Source organism: Planococcus citri, chromosome 1 (genome assembly GCF_950023065.1).
Source record: "Planococcus citri chromosome 1, ihPlaCitr1.1, whole genome shotgun sequence".
NCBI lineage: Eukaryota > Metazoa > Arthropoda > Insecta > Hemiptera > Pseudococcidae > Planococcus > Planococcus citri.
This window is the reverse complement of record NC_088677.1, coordinates 63,975,918-63,987,976: the sequence shown is the minus strand read 5'-3', so window position 1 is coordinate 63,987,976 and position 12,059 is coordinate 63,975,918. Positions and strand designations below refer to the sequence as shown.

General features: G+C 33.7%; 3 protein-coding genes across 7 annotated transcripts in view; 2 read left to right on the top strand and 1 right to left on the bottom strand.

Annotated features, from left to right (window-relative positions):
- Ndae1 (Na[+]-driven anion exchanger 1) overlaps positions 1–6,811 on the top strand; it is a 56,819-nt gene extending 50,008 nt beyond the window's left edge. For 4 of the 5 annotated variants that reach the window (XM_065347021.1, XM_065347024.1, XM_065347023.1 and 1 more), the window contains 16 exons: positions 1,722–1,810; positions 1,875–2,060; positions 2,164–2,361; positions 2,466–2,611; positions 2,700–2,963; positions 3,074–3,239; positions 3,383–3,694; positions 3,780–3,875; positions 3,964–4,143; positions 4,220–4,398; positions 4,499–4,709; positions 4,785–4,892; positions 4,981–5,109; positions 5,192–5,382; positions 5,463–5,574; positions 6,312–6,811. In XM_065347021.1, the coding sequence (XP_065203093.1) occupies positions 1,722–1,810; positions 1,875–2,060; positions 2,164–2,361; positions 2,466–2,611; positions 2,700–2,963; positions 3,074–3,239; positions 3,383–3,694; positions 3,780–3,875; positions 3,964–4,143; positions 4,220–4,398; positions 4,499–4,709; positions 4,785–4,892; positions 4,981–5,109; positions 5,192–5,382; positions 5,463–5,574; positions 6,312–6,386 (2,642 nt within the window). In that variant the 3' untranslated portion in view covers positions 6,387–6,811. Of the gene's footprint in view, positions 1–1,721; positions 1,811–1,874; positions 2,061–2,163; positions 2,362–2,465; positions 2,612–2,699; positions 2,964–3,073; positions 3,240–3,382; positions 3,695–3,779; positions 3,876–3,963; positions 4,144–4,219; positions 4,399–4,498; positions 4,710–4,784; positions 4,893–4,980; positions 5,110–5,191; positions 5,383–5,462; positions 5,644–6,311 lie in introns of all 5 variants that reach the window. The other variant, XM_065347022.1, reaches the window with a different exon arrangement.
- Positions 6,812–7,482: 671 nt separating this feature from the next.
- On the top strand, positions 7,483–9,370 carry LOC135833310 (DALR anticodon-binding domain-containing protein 3). Its single transcript, XM_065347046.1, has 7 exons — positions 7,483–7,781; positions 7,867–8,046; positions 8,122–8,390; positions 8,487–8,650; positions 8,721–8,857; positions 8,944–9,111; positions 9,197–9,370. Exons 1-7 carry the CDS (start codon positions 7,629–7,631, stop codon positions 9,314–9,316), a joined length of 1,191 nt encoding a protein of 396 aa, XP_065203118.1. The 5' UTR covers positions 7,483–7,628; the 3' UTR covers positions 9,317–9,370.
- Positions 9,371–9,526: 156 nt separating this feature from the next.
- On the bottom strand, positions 9,527–11,985 carry Wdfy2 (WD repeat and FYVE domain containing 2). The gene is made up of 7 exons (XM_065347044.1): positions 11,312–11,985; positions 11,096–11,237; positions 10,821–11,026; positions 10,494–10,733; positions 10,316–10,421; positions 10,015–10,247; positions 9,527–9,936 (listed from the first exon to the last, which is right to left on the bottom strand). Exons 1-7 carry the CDS (start codon positions 11,476–11,478, stop codon positions 9,801–9,803), a joined length of 1,230 nt encoding a protein of 409 aa, XP_065203116.1. The 5' UTR covers positions 11,479–11,985; the 3' UTR covers positions 9,527–9,800.
- Between the last annotated feature and the right edge of the window lie 74 nt (positions 11,986–12,059).

Genomic DNA, 12,059 nt, shown 5'->3' with positions numbered 1-12,059 from the left:
AAATGACTTGAACCCACATGAAGTCGTCTTTAGAGGGTGTTAAAATTGGAGTGCAGAGTAAATTTTGGCTTTTCATCTCCATTTGATGAAATTTTGAGGAAATTTCAAGTTTCAAAAATCTACTGGAGGCTCCAGTAATTTTCAAAAAGTCGCTGGAGGCTCCAAAACGACTTGAAATCCACCCACAGTGAACTTCGTAGAGTATTGAAATTAGTTTGCAGAATGAATTTCGGCTTTCCAACTCCATGTGATGAAATTTTGTGAGAATTTCGAGCTTCAAAAATCTGCTGGAGGCTCCAGAACTGCTAAAAATTAGTTGAAACAGTTTTTAATCGATTTGGCAGGTCGAAAATAGAGTATATATCAAATTTCAGCTTTCTAGACCCATTTGATACAATTTTGGTTTTTCCCCACATTTTTGGCCAAAATTTGATTTTTGAAAATTTTGACAGGTGATAAATTTTGGCCTGCTCTTTCGATATACTTTTGTACGGTTTAAAAAATTTCGTGCAAGTCCTATGTTGGAACGTAAAATTTGTGGTTTCGGCTGACCTGTCAATCAAAATGGCCTCCATTATGTGAGTAGGGCCACTTTTTTTAGGACAAGGGCTAGAAATGTTCCTTAGGACTCCCAAGAAAAAAGTTGTCCAGGAGGATCGGCGGGGAGGGGGTGCTGTAGATCCTTATGTGGGCCCCCGACTAGGAAACTAGTAGAAAAAAATTAACCAAAATCGGAGGACCCGTTTTTGAGGTACATATCTAATTTATGCAAAGTAGGTACTTAAGTTTGTTTGGGTTCCACCCCCTCACCAAGAGGCTACGTTTATCTAGAATCAGGATGGGATTTTGATCAAAAAGGTATATAATGTTGACTATGTACCTAAAATTAACCTGGTCGGAATTTTCCCCTTACTTTTTCCTGAAATTCGTGGACTGATGTCATTCGTGTTAATAAAATTGCATAACCAGTTCGCCGTAAAAACGCAAAAAAACTATCCTACCTGCATCGATCCTCATGTTTTTCGATTTTACTCGTTTTTTTTATAGGTTCCTGCTACAAGTGAGGCTGAGAGGTTAGAGAACTACCCTCATTTCACCCCCGACCCCCTCCTTCAAGTTCTGAGAGAATTAAGTCTCATTATTTTTTTGTACTGTTCTAATTTTTTGTTTCAATACGAAAATTTGAAGCAATATAACAGGTACCTATTGAACAACGTACGAGTAAATTTGAACCAATTTTTTTTAGATTATTGGATCAATTTTACGTACAATGATCCGAAGACTTTATTATTTTATTGTTATTGTAATGTTTTTATGCGTTTCAATAACTGTACAGTATCTTCAAAATCTTCCATTGCAGTCTGTCAGTCGCAATCGCTAACATTTCTGCGTCATTTTTATTAAAATTAAAATCGAGCCAATTTCACAGCTTCTTTGCCGATCAAGTATTTTACTCAAGTCGAACAAGATCACTACGCAAAATGTTATGCCATGACATGTTTTTTGCACCCAAAAGCTTATCACTGTTTTACTTATAATCTGAATGATAAGCATTTGCGCTTGTTGATCCAAACGAATTTCAGTAATAATAATCAGACTTTTACGAATCCTCAATTTTTAACTTCAACTTGAAAATATCAATCTACTATCTTTATCTTTCTTAATTATTTTTATACGATGATGGGAGTAAGCAGTACTTAATATTTTATCCAATTCTTTAGGTGCAATTAGTACTACAGAAAATGAGAAAACAGGATACGTTGGAATGCCTAGAATACAAAGTTATGGCGATTTGAATCCTGATCATAAAGTAAGTCAAAATTGAAATTCATCTCACTTGATCCTAATAACTCACTTTATGATTTACTTTCTAGGGAAATACGCATTTCATGCGTAAAATTCCTGCTGGTGCTGAAGCGTCGAGTATTTTAGTTGGACAGGTTGATTTCTTGGAGAAACCAGTTTCTGCATTTGTTAGACTTTCGGAAGCGGTGTTTCTGAGTGATTTGACGGAAGTGCCTATTCCGTCTCGTTTTATTTTTATATTGTTAGGTCCTACAGTGAGTATAATTTCAATTTTTCTATACCTAATCATAGTTGTTATTTGTACTTATAGTGTTTTTGGCTGGGTACATATACCTAACATGATCTTGAACTTCACAGGGGCTAGATTATCATGAAGTTGGTCGATCTATGGCCACGTTAATGTCAGATGAGATATTTCACGAGGTAGCTTATAAAGCTCGGAATCGTAATCATTTACTTGCGGCTATCGATGAATTTTTAGATGCTGTGACTGTACTTCCTCCTGGGGAATGGGATCCGTCCATTAGAATCGAACCGCCAGCTGCTATTCCTCAGGTACCTACCCAAATACTATGTACCCTTTCTTTCCATTTAGGTATTATTTTGTCAAAAAATAAAACTGCATTGATACCTATAATATAAATTCGAATAAATTTCAGGATGTTAGAAAAAGACATTCGGAAAAGATAAAAGAAGATTTAGATACAGAAGTTGATGAACAAAAATTACGTGAGGAATCAGGCTTGTCCAGGACAGGGGTATTGTTTGGTGGATTAATCAATGACGTTAAAAGAAAACTACCTTGGTAAATACTCACACATTTGTTACCGTTTATTTTCGTTGAAATTGACTGGAAACATGACATTATTTGAAAATTATTTCAATTTTTCCAGGTATAAATCGGATTTTACGGATGCTTTAGCTTTACAATGCGTCGCCTCTTGGATATTTTTATATTTCGCTTGTCTTTCGCCAATTATAACTTTTGGAGGCTTATTAAGTGATGCCACGCATAAAAACATGGCTGCAATGGAATCCCTGGTGTCTGGATTCGTTTGTGGCATCGGTTATGGATTGTTTTCCGGCCAGCCATTGACTATTTTAGGTTCTACTGGACCTGTCTTGGTTTTTGAACAAATTGTATACGATTTCTGCGCGTAAGTGTTCAATTAAAAGAAAAAATCAAATCTAAAGGCTTTGTATTCCTTTGCAACAATCTGTACGATAATCGAACATTTTTATTTTTATTTTTGTAATCCTGTTGCAGAGATCGAAAATGGAATTATTTATCATTCAGGTTATGGATCGGTTTATGGGTCGGTTGCATTTTAATGATTTTAGTAGCTGCTGATGCGAGCGCATTTGTTTGTTATATTACAAGGTTTACCGAAGAAAATTTCGCCACACTTATTGCATTTATTTTTATTTATAAGGTATTTAAAAAAAATTATTTTTCAACTGATTATTCACTATCATTATTGTTTTATTTTTTCATTTTTTTAAATTTTTTTAATTTTTTAAATTTTTATTCATTCTTTTAATTCCGACTAATTTATGTTTTTATTTATTTATCTAGGCTATAGAAAATGTCGCCACAATTGGTAAAAGATATCCTATAAATTCGAATCATCGTGATCACACAGCAGAATGCCTTTGTTTTCCACCCGAAGATTCTCAGTATTTACCTGATATTACGGAATCGGTCAATTGGACATCTCTAGATAAAGATGCTTGTAAATCTTGGAACGGTACGTGGTCTGGGCAAGCTTGTGATCCAGCTACATACGTCCCTGATGTCTTCCTGATGTCGATAATTTTATTCTTCGGGACGTTTCTAATTTCTGTCCAACTGAAGGATTTTAAAAACGCCTTATTTTTCTCTTCAAAGGTACCTACATTTAAACGTGCGACATTACTTAACAAAATATGTTTCAAAGATAAGGAAGAACTAACTTTGGTAATTTGTTTAACAGACTCGACAATTCATTAGCGATTTCGCTGTCATCATTGCTATATTCAGTATGTCTATAATGGACTACGTTGTAGGCGTTAAAACCCCTAAATTAGAGGTGATTAATATTTCATCAGCAAAGTTATCCTATACTAATGCTTGTTTAAGTAGGTATACGATTAATATCACCTACCTACCTATTTCAGGTTCCTCGAGAATTTAAACCTACCTCACCGACTCGTGGCTGGATTGTACCTCCTTTTAATTCTAATCCTATATGGACAGCTCCGATTGCCATACTTCCCGCACTTCTCGGGACAATATTAATATTCATGGATCAGCAAATTACCGCTGTCATTGTGAATAGAAAGGAGAATAAATTAAAAGTAACTCGTGTTTTTTTATACGTTCGGAGTTTTTTGAGTTTATTATTTTGCTAAATGTGGAAATTATACTTTGCAGAAAGGCTGTGGATATCATTTAGATTTATTTGTATTATCGATTCTGATAATAATATGCTCCGTGATGGGAATCCCTTGGTTTGTGGCTGCTACTGTATTATCGATTAATCACGTAAATTCGCTGAAATTGGAATCCGAATGCGCAGCTCCTGGAGAAAAGCCTCAATTTTTAGGCGTTCGGTGGGTTGAGTTTTTATAATATACCTACTTGTGTGATTTGCAGTTTATATCCTTCGACAGTTCGACGAGTTGATTAATTATTTGCTTGTTTGTTTCTTAGAGAGCAAAGAGTAACCCATGTACTGATATTTACCATGATTGGTTTATCTGTCTTGATAACTCCACTTTTACGTCATATTCCGATGCCTGTGTTATATGGAGTGTTTTTGTACATGGGAGTGGCTTCGCTTAAAGGCTTGCAATTCTTCGATCGAATTTTAATCATATTTATGCCGGCGAAATATCAACCTGACCATATGTTCCTAAGACAGGTGCATATAAAATTTTACTTTTATAAATATTTGAAAATTCTTGGTAGGTAATTTTTTTGTTAATTTGTGTTTCAGGTGCCACTGAAAAGAGTTCATTTATTTACCATTATTCAGTTGATCTGTCTAATTATTTTATGGGTGATTAAATCGGTTAAATCAACGTCAATTCTATTTCCTTTAATGGTAAGAAGAGTGCTTACTGTTAATATAGAATAGAAAAACCGAAGATACCTAATTAACGATTGATTGAATTGCTTTCTGCCATTTGCAGTTAGTTGTAATGATAGCATTAAGGAAAGCGTTGGATTGGGTGTTTACTCAAAGAGAATTGAAAATATTAGATGATATAATGCCTGAAACGATTAAACGAACTGAAGAAGAACTACGTTTAGGAGATGCTGTGAGTTGTTAACGTGCTTCATTTTCATTTTTTCATCGTGAGAACGAAATTCGATCAATTTAAAAACATATTATTTTTACAGGAAGAAAAACCAATAGATTTCGCTCCATCTTCGGGAAACCTTCAGATACCTTTGGTAAACGGAAATATCATGAAAATTCCCCTATCATCGATAAATATCTCGGAAGAGGTAAATAAAACTGGTATTTGGAAACAGGTGAATTACGAGAATGGAAAAAATGATCGCAAAAATGCCCCCAGCACAGTAACAATGTAATGTAATTTTATTTCATCGAAAGATAAATAGGTACCTCTAAGATCGTTTGTTTAAAAAAAATGTACTTTTAATGTAGATCAAAAACGCAGAAAAAATCTTATTATAAGAAGGATGTAATTTGCGAAGACGAAAAACACCAACTTTCTACAATGACTGAAGAAGAGGAAGACGAAGGCTTAACAATAAAGGTGGGGACTATCCCCCCTACACCTCCTAACATCAGTCCCACACGGCATTAGTAACATATACACATTATTGTAAGTAGGCTAATCACATGCCCAGTATCGCAAGTTCGAGCTTCATCTGTTCCTTCACATAAGTCTTTTAGTAACTTTTTTAAAACTTATTTTTTTAATTTAATATTCTTCTTATTCCAAAGATGGTATAAATTCTATACCTCCTTAGTTAGTTGATCTGTTATTCGGTATGATTTGTTTTATTTTTTTCTTTATTTAAATATATTTATCTACCGTATACTTACCTAACTAGATTGCATGCAAACTGAAAATTGTTCAAAAATCAAACAAACGTACCTACTTAGTTTTTGAAACATAAACAGAGAAAAGTACTCGATCTATTTACTTCAATATTTGCACAACGTTTTACCTTTATATGCTTTTTCGTAGATTTTTAATCTGTGAGGACAGTTAGAAATTGGCAACTATGCATACTTAATATCTACTTGAATAAAAAATAACCTTATAGCCAGGTTCCTTTTTGATTTGATTCTATACATTTCATAAAATTAAAAGTGTTTGTATTTAAATAAAAATAGTTTACAGAAACCTTTTTGTAGGTAATAGGTAGGTACGTTCGGTCTTAAAATCAGCGTCAGAACTTTGAATTCTTATGTAGATTTGATATCTTATTTTACTTTGCTTTGTATTTGATCGTTTAATTCGGATTTTTCTTTTTTTAAATTTAGATAAAGCCAGACTATAGAACAGTAACAACTTACGTATTCAATGGAATGAAATGCGATGATGAAACACCAGTCTGAATGTTTGAAAAGTGTTCAATGAATACGTTGTGTATCGAGAAAGAATTCTTCAAAAGCGCTTAACGCTTATATTACACATTACCATGGTAGTATTTGAACCATTGTCAAAGATTCATCAGTGAAGAGCGAATAGCTATTTATGTGAACGCTAGATTAGACTTTTAAAAAATAGTTTAAATTCAATTCCATTCATCAACGTTTTAAAAAACACAGCTTATTACAGGTAGGTATCCTATACTTGATACCTAACCTGAATAATTTGATTTCTGATACATTGTAGTAGATTTTGCTGATTCAACTACTTTATAGATCCATTGTTGTTTAAAAACATTTTGAAGGCAACAATTTACTCATGTTTGTTATTTTTTAATTAATGTTTTTGTGTGTTTATAGTAAAAATAAATCAATAAACCAGAGCAATTTTTCTTCGGTTTACTTTTATTAGATTTAACCTGCTCATAGCTCTATTGTTTGAGAACATGGGATATAACAGGTACCTACCTAACTCGTAAGTAAATGCTTACAAGGGAACCTTTACAACTCGTCGACTCCAATCAAACTGAAATTTGGCTCACTGAAACAGCATGTCACCTAAACTTCAGAAGCAAATTTTCAGCTAGCGAAGTTGATTTTTCGATTATTGGTGAATTTTTGAAGATAGCAGAAATAGCCTATCGGATGTAATAATTTTTACAGAAAGAGCAAATAGCAAAAATGGAGATTTAAATCTAAACTAAAACTCGGTTCATGTACTAAAATTGACCTTTCGAATCAATTATCACCAATTTCCAGCCGATCTGGACCTGGAGCTTCCAGCTATTTTCAGCAAAATTTGACGTTTCTACAGCATGCAATTTCAAAATTCAAAACGTACCTACTTCAGAAGGTTTTATAACTAACTTCATCAGCTCCCAGCTGAAACTGCTGAAAGTTTAATCCTGTCCTCATAAGTTGAACACTCCGAATCGATTTCAATTCAATTTAACAATCTTTCCATTTTCCACATGATTTTTCGAGTTTTTCAGTTTCGTTTTTCCGCTTTTTTCAATTTTCATATTTTTTTTTCAAAAAGTTGCTAAATTCAGTGTGACCACTTACTAAATAATTCATTGTTGTTGTTGAGCGGAATCGTTATCAAAAATTTGTTATCAATCGTGAAATCCCAGTGAAATTTTTTTCTCCAATGATCATTTTGAGAATAATACCTTCCTCTTTTATAAACGACCAAATTAGTATTCAAAAATGGAAACAGATATCTTCTCTGATCTTCAGAAAACCCTCGTGAAACAACTGGAGTCAATTGAACCCTTCAGACTGAGCCCATGTGTGCTCAAAACTTCTCAACGTATATCCGAAGGAGACTTCGTTATTCTTACGAATGATGCTTCTGCTGAAGTGAATAAAAACCTTCGATTTTTTACGTTAATTTCAATCAATTCTTGCATGCTCCTAATGCCCTTTTACGTTGTGTTTCTACTAGGCAGCTCGTCAAGCTTTGGACGACGTTACTAAAAATTCAAACTTACCAATCCAGAGTGTAAAGATCGAGAAAAATCGTATACTGGTGTCATTAGATCGAAAAGAAACATTCACCAGATGCATTCAGCAGATCAATTCGATGTCTTCTGATTATGGCCACTGTTCTCAGTTTTCTAAAGAAGTAAGGTGTAACATATCATCACCTTTTTCATTTTCAAGTATGCGAATGATTCTTATTCAAATTATATTTCGACAGGAAATCTGTTTCATCTGTGATAGAGAAACGTCCTCGGATGATCTTACAAATTTCAGAGTGAATTATTTAGTAGAAATTGCAAAAAATTTAACATCAGCTATTGGCTTCGATGTGATGGAAAACGACGAGAGTGATCAAAAATTATACTTTACTCATAAATCAAATAGCTCAGTTGATCGCTCGCAATACCGACTTGTTCTATGTGGAGTTGTAAAAAACGCTGAAACTAAAATGAAAGAAACCAGCATCACTGTACCTGAATACCGAAGGTATAATGTACATTATGTTATTCGAAGTACTAATTTTTCATTTTTTTTTAATCCGCAGCAGAACGGATTTAAAACGTGTCATTTCAAATTTTTCAGGATAAAAAACAAAATAATGATTGAAGAAATGAAAGACAGGGATAAGCTTTTACTACATGTTACCGAATTATTGACAGATGCTCTTTTGAAATTCAATTTATTGCACGTGAAAATTAATAGTCCAGTTTTAATGAATTTAAATCCACTGTTGGAAGATTTTGATGGTGAATGTTGATCAATTATTATTAATAATCTATAGTTGAATTCTACTTGATAAATGTTCATTTGTGACAGGCACTGCTGTTTTTATCATGTATAATTACTCGAGACTGAATGCCATAATTCACGAATATGAAGAAAGAGTACAAAAAAAATGTTATCCTCCGCTACCTTCGGTCGATTCTGTTGATTTCGGTTTGCTTAAAGAAGAAGTAAGAATTGTAATTCATGACTAGTTCGTCATTTGAAAATTTAAGAAATTTACTACACGACATTATGTGTATTTGTTTGTTTTTAGAAAGAGTGGATCATCCTTTTCAATTTTTTACTACAATTCCCCAACGTTGTGTTGAATGCAGGGAAAGATATAAAGAAAGGGCAATTTTCACCTTATATACTGTATAATTTCTTACACAATATGTCTCGTACAGTCAGCTCTTATTATAGGAGTACAAAAATACTATTGGTGAGTTGATTACCACAGACTTAGGTACCTACGTGCTTTTAAATTTTTAAAAAGGAATATTGTTTGAAACGTTTTTTTTTTGCAGTATAATCGACCTCAATTACTTCCATTGATCGTAGCAAGAATGTACCTTATTAAGGCAGTTCATCAAGTTTTCACCAATGGACTGAATTTATTGGGTATTAAGCCAGCTCCTGCTCTGTGATTTTTAATGCCACTGTCTGTTTGTACTGAATTCGTAATAAATGTTTTTCATGTTTTTACCTAATTTTTGTTATCAAGTATAGTTATCTAGTTGTTTTTTTTCATCACGTGCAGTAAGGCACGTAGCCTAGAGGTCAGATGAACTCATCGGAGAAAGTTATGATCAATTCACTTTTAAAAATCCACTCTCCTAATAAAATGACTAGTCAAATCTTCGTAATTACTTTATTTGAATGTAAATATAGGTACGTTTATCAAACAATGATATTTAGTACAGAAAAATTTTCCATTTTAAATATCACATAAATTAGAAGAAGTAGAGTATATATTGTATTAACGCATCTAAACGTTTATAATGAATGCGATTCCCCCAGTACGTAGAAAAAGATGAATAAACAAATAAATAAGATCTAACTTATTAGGAAAACGACAGAAATATCAACATAGAAATACTTAACGAAGAGTTTACGGGTCAACGGGTTTCTTTACAATAGCACAGATGTATCCCATATTTTGATAAGCCGGTCTTGACCAACAGTAAGAAGTTTCTTCTTTGGTTCATCGAGATCCATAAAAACTATACTATGTTTGGCATCGTGGAACGATGCTAAAGACGTCAGGCTACAAAAAGCAATAACATGGTAGGTTTAAACAATGTCAAAAATGTGCTCGTATTGCAAAAAAATAAATATATCTTACTCGGCATCTTTTTTGTGTACGTAACAAGTGTCGCAAACTCGGACGGGGTTTTCGAAGCCCATTACGGGAATGACTGAACGATTTTCACTACATTTGTCGCAAACGGCTCGTCCGCAGCCGCGACAATGATGTTGACGTAATCCAAATTGCTTTTGATCCATCATGGCTCGAAAGTTCCAGAAGAACGGAACACTGCATAGTTGACAAGTGTCTGATTCTACCCACGAAGGCGTCTAAAGTTTATCAAATCGGAGATAAGTATTTAATAAGAACGAGACATCTCGATAAAAATAATTCATACTTCTTCTCTTCTAATACGCATATCCCAAAAAACGATAACGCTATCTTCGCCTCCGGATACTAAAATACGTTTTTGAGGAGCGTAACAAATAGCGGTTACTTTGTTCCTAGAAATAATACGAGATTTAGTTTCACTCGTCGATTGTATGGTAATAATCTTCGTAGCAGAAGAGGATTACTTATGCCCTTGTAATTCGTAAGCCGTTCCTTGTTGTCCACCGATATCCCAAGCAACTACGGTTTGATCAAAACTACCAGAGAATAATTGTCGACTGGTGATATCCCACGTCAAGGTGCGAATACTGCCCGAATGTCCTTTCAGAGTAGTAATGACTTTAACGCCGATATTATCTAATTTTAACATAGTGATTTGGCCGGAGTAATCACCAATAAAGCCATGATTCGTATCGGAATCAAACCTAGAATACAAGTTAAGGAAAATACTCTAATTTTCATCGATCTTAATTTTATAAGCAAGCCTAGATACGAAATTTCAAAAAGGATACGCTAAAGCGGTACACCAAGCATTGGAAATATAACTATTGATGGGTTTTCCAGTCTGAAAGTTATAATATTGGAGAACTTTATCGCGACCTATACTAATAACCCAGTCGGATTTAGCATTATAATACACCGCTGTGACTGTAGACTGATGAGCTTGAATATCTCTAATTTGAGTTAAACGATTGAAATCATCCGACACATTGAATTCCTAAAACAACACGGTGTGATTAGCTGAGTGTTTATCTGACGTGTGTTTGACAACCTGTGTAATACTTACAACTATAATACCGTTCTCTAAACCGACGAACAAATGTCTAGTTTCGCCATGATAATACAAGCAGGTAGCTGCCGAATTCAAGTAAGTACAAATGCTAGGCCAATATTGTCCGGAGTCTCTTTTCAACCATACTCTAACCGTTCTGCAAAAGAAATAAGGTATCAGTGTTTAGCCTCATAAGGGTCTTTCACGAATTTAAAAATAAACCATACGTACTTATCGTTTGAAACACTGATAACGCCTTCAATATTGGGTATTAATATTGCTTGATTGATATCGTCATTGCATCCTTCCAGTTTGGCGATCAAGACCAATTTCTTGTTGGAAAACTGCCTATCGTTTCCAGATCCTGCACTGCTCCCAGGATTAATTAACGCAGCCATTGTATATTAACTTATTTACACATAATCGAGTCAACGTCAACTTGAGAACTTAGCTGATTATACAACTTCCGTTCATTTTAATGACACTTCTAGACAACGTAGATGAGAAATAAAAACGTTCTACTGATAACAGATAATCACTAAAACTCGATTAAAAAATAAAACATTCAAGAAGTTTTCGTTGATGGTTTGATTACTTTGGCTCTCTTATAATTGCGTTCAATCGTAAACAGAATAAAAATATAACGTGAGTATCGAACAAGTATTAAACTTACGACTGAATTTACACTTTTATTATTATTTTTCACCGGAAAATTTATTTAGGCTCATAAAATAAATTAGAATTTATTCAACAGTGTTTTTTTCACTGACTGCTGCATTCTTTTTTGGTGGATTAAAGATGAATTGATAAGTGACAGCACTGATAAGAGAATTTGTTCGTTGATTGGATGTTTTGAAGACGTCATTTTTAAATTAACCAATCGCAGAGCAAGTTGGCCTAGAATGTTGACCCTTTTTTAAAAAAAATTTCAAAATAAAAGATTACCATCATACCATCAAATAATAATTAATATATCTAT

What these genes read in the sequence shown, in the direction of transcription:
- LOC135833310 (XM_065347046.1), top strand. Translation starts at nt 7,629, where the DNA reads ATGGAAACAGATATCTTCTCTGATCTTCAGAAAACCCTCGTGAAACAA. An exon ending in ACTGTTGGAAGATTTTGATG is followed by an intron (nt 8,651 to 8,720) that starts GTGAATGTTGAT and finishes CATTTGTGACAG; the next exon opens with GCACTGCTGTTTTTATCATG. An exon ending in TCGGTTTGCTTAAAGAAGAA is followed by an intron (nt 8,858 to 8,943) that starts GTAAGAATTGTA and finishes GTTTGTTTTTAG; the next exon opens with AAAGAGTGGATCATCCTTTT.
- Wdfy2 (XM_065347044.1), bottom strand. Translation starts at nt 11,478, where the DNA reads ATGGCTGCGTTAATTAATCCTGGGAGCAGTGCAGGATCTGGAAACGAT. An exon ending in ATCAGTGTTTCAAACGATAA is followed by an intron (nt 11,238 to 11,311) that starts GTACGTATGGTT and finishes TTTCTTTTGCAG; the next exon opens with AACGGTTAGAGTATGGTTGA. An exon ending in TGCGTATTAGAAGAGAAGAA is followed by an intron (nt 10,248 to 10,315) that starts GTATGAATTATT and finishes GATAAACTTTAG; the next exon opens with ACGCCTTCGTGGGTAGAATC.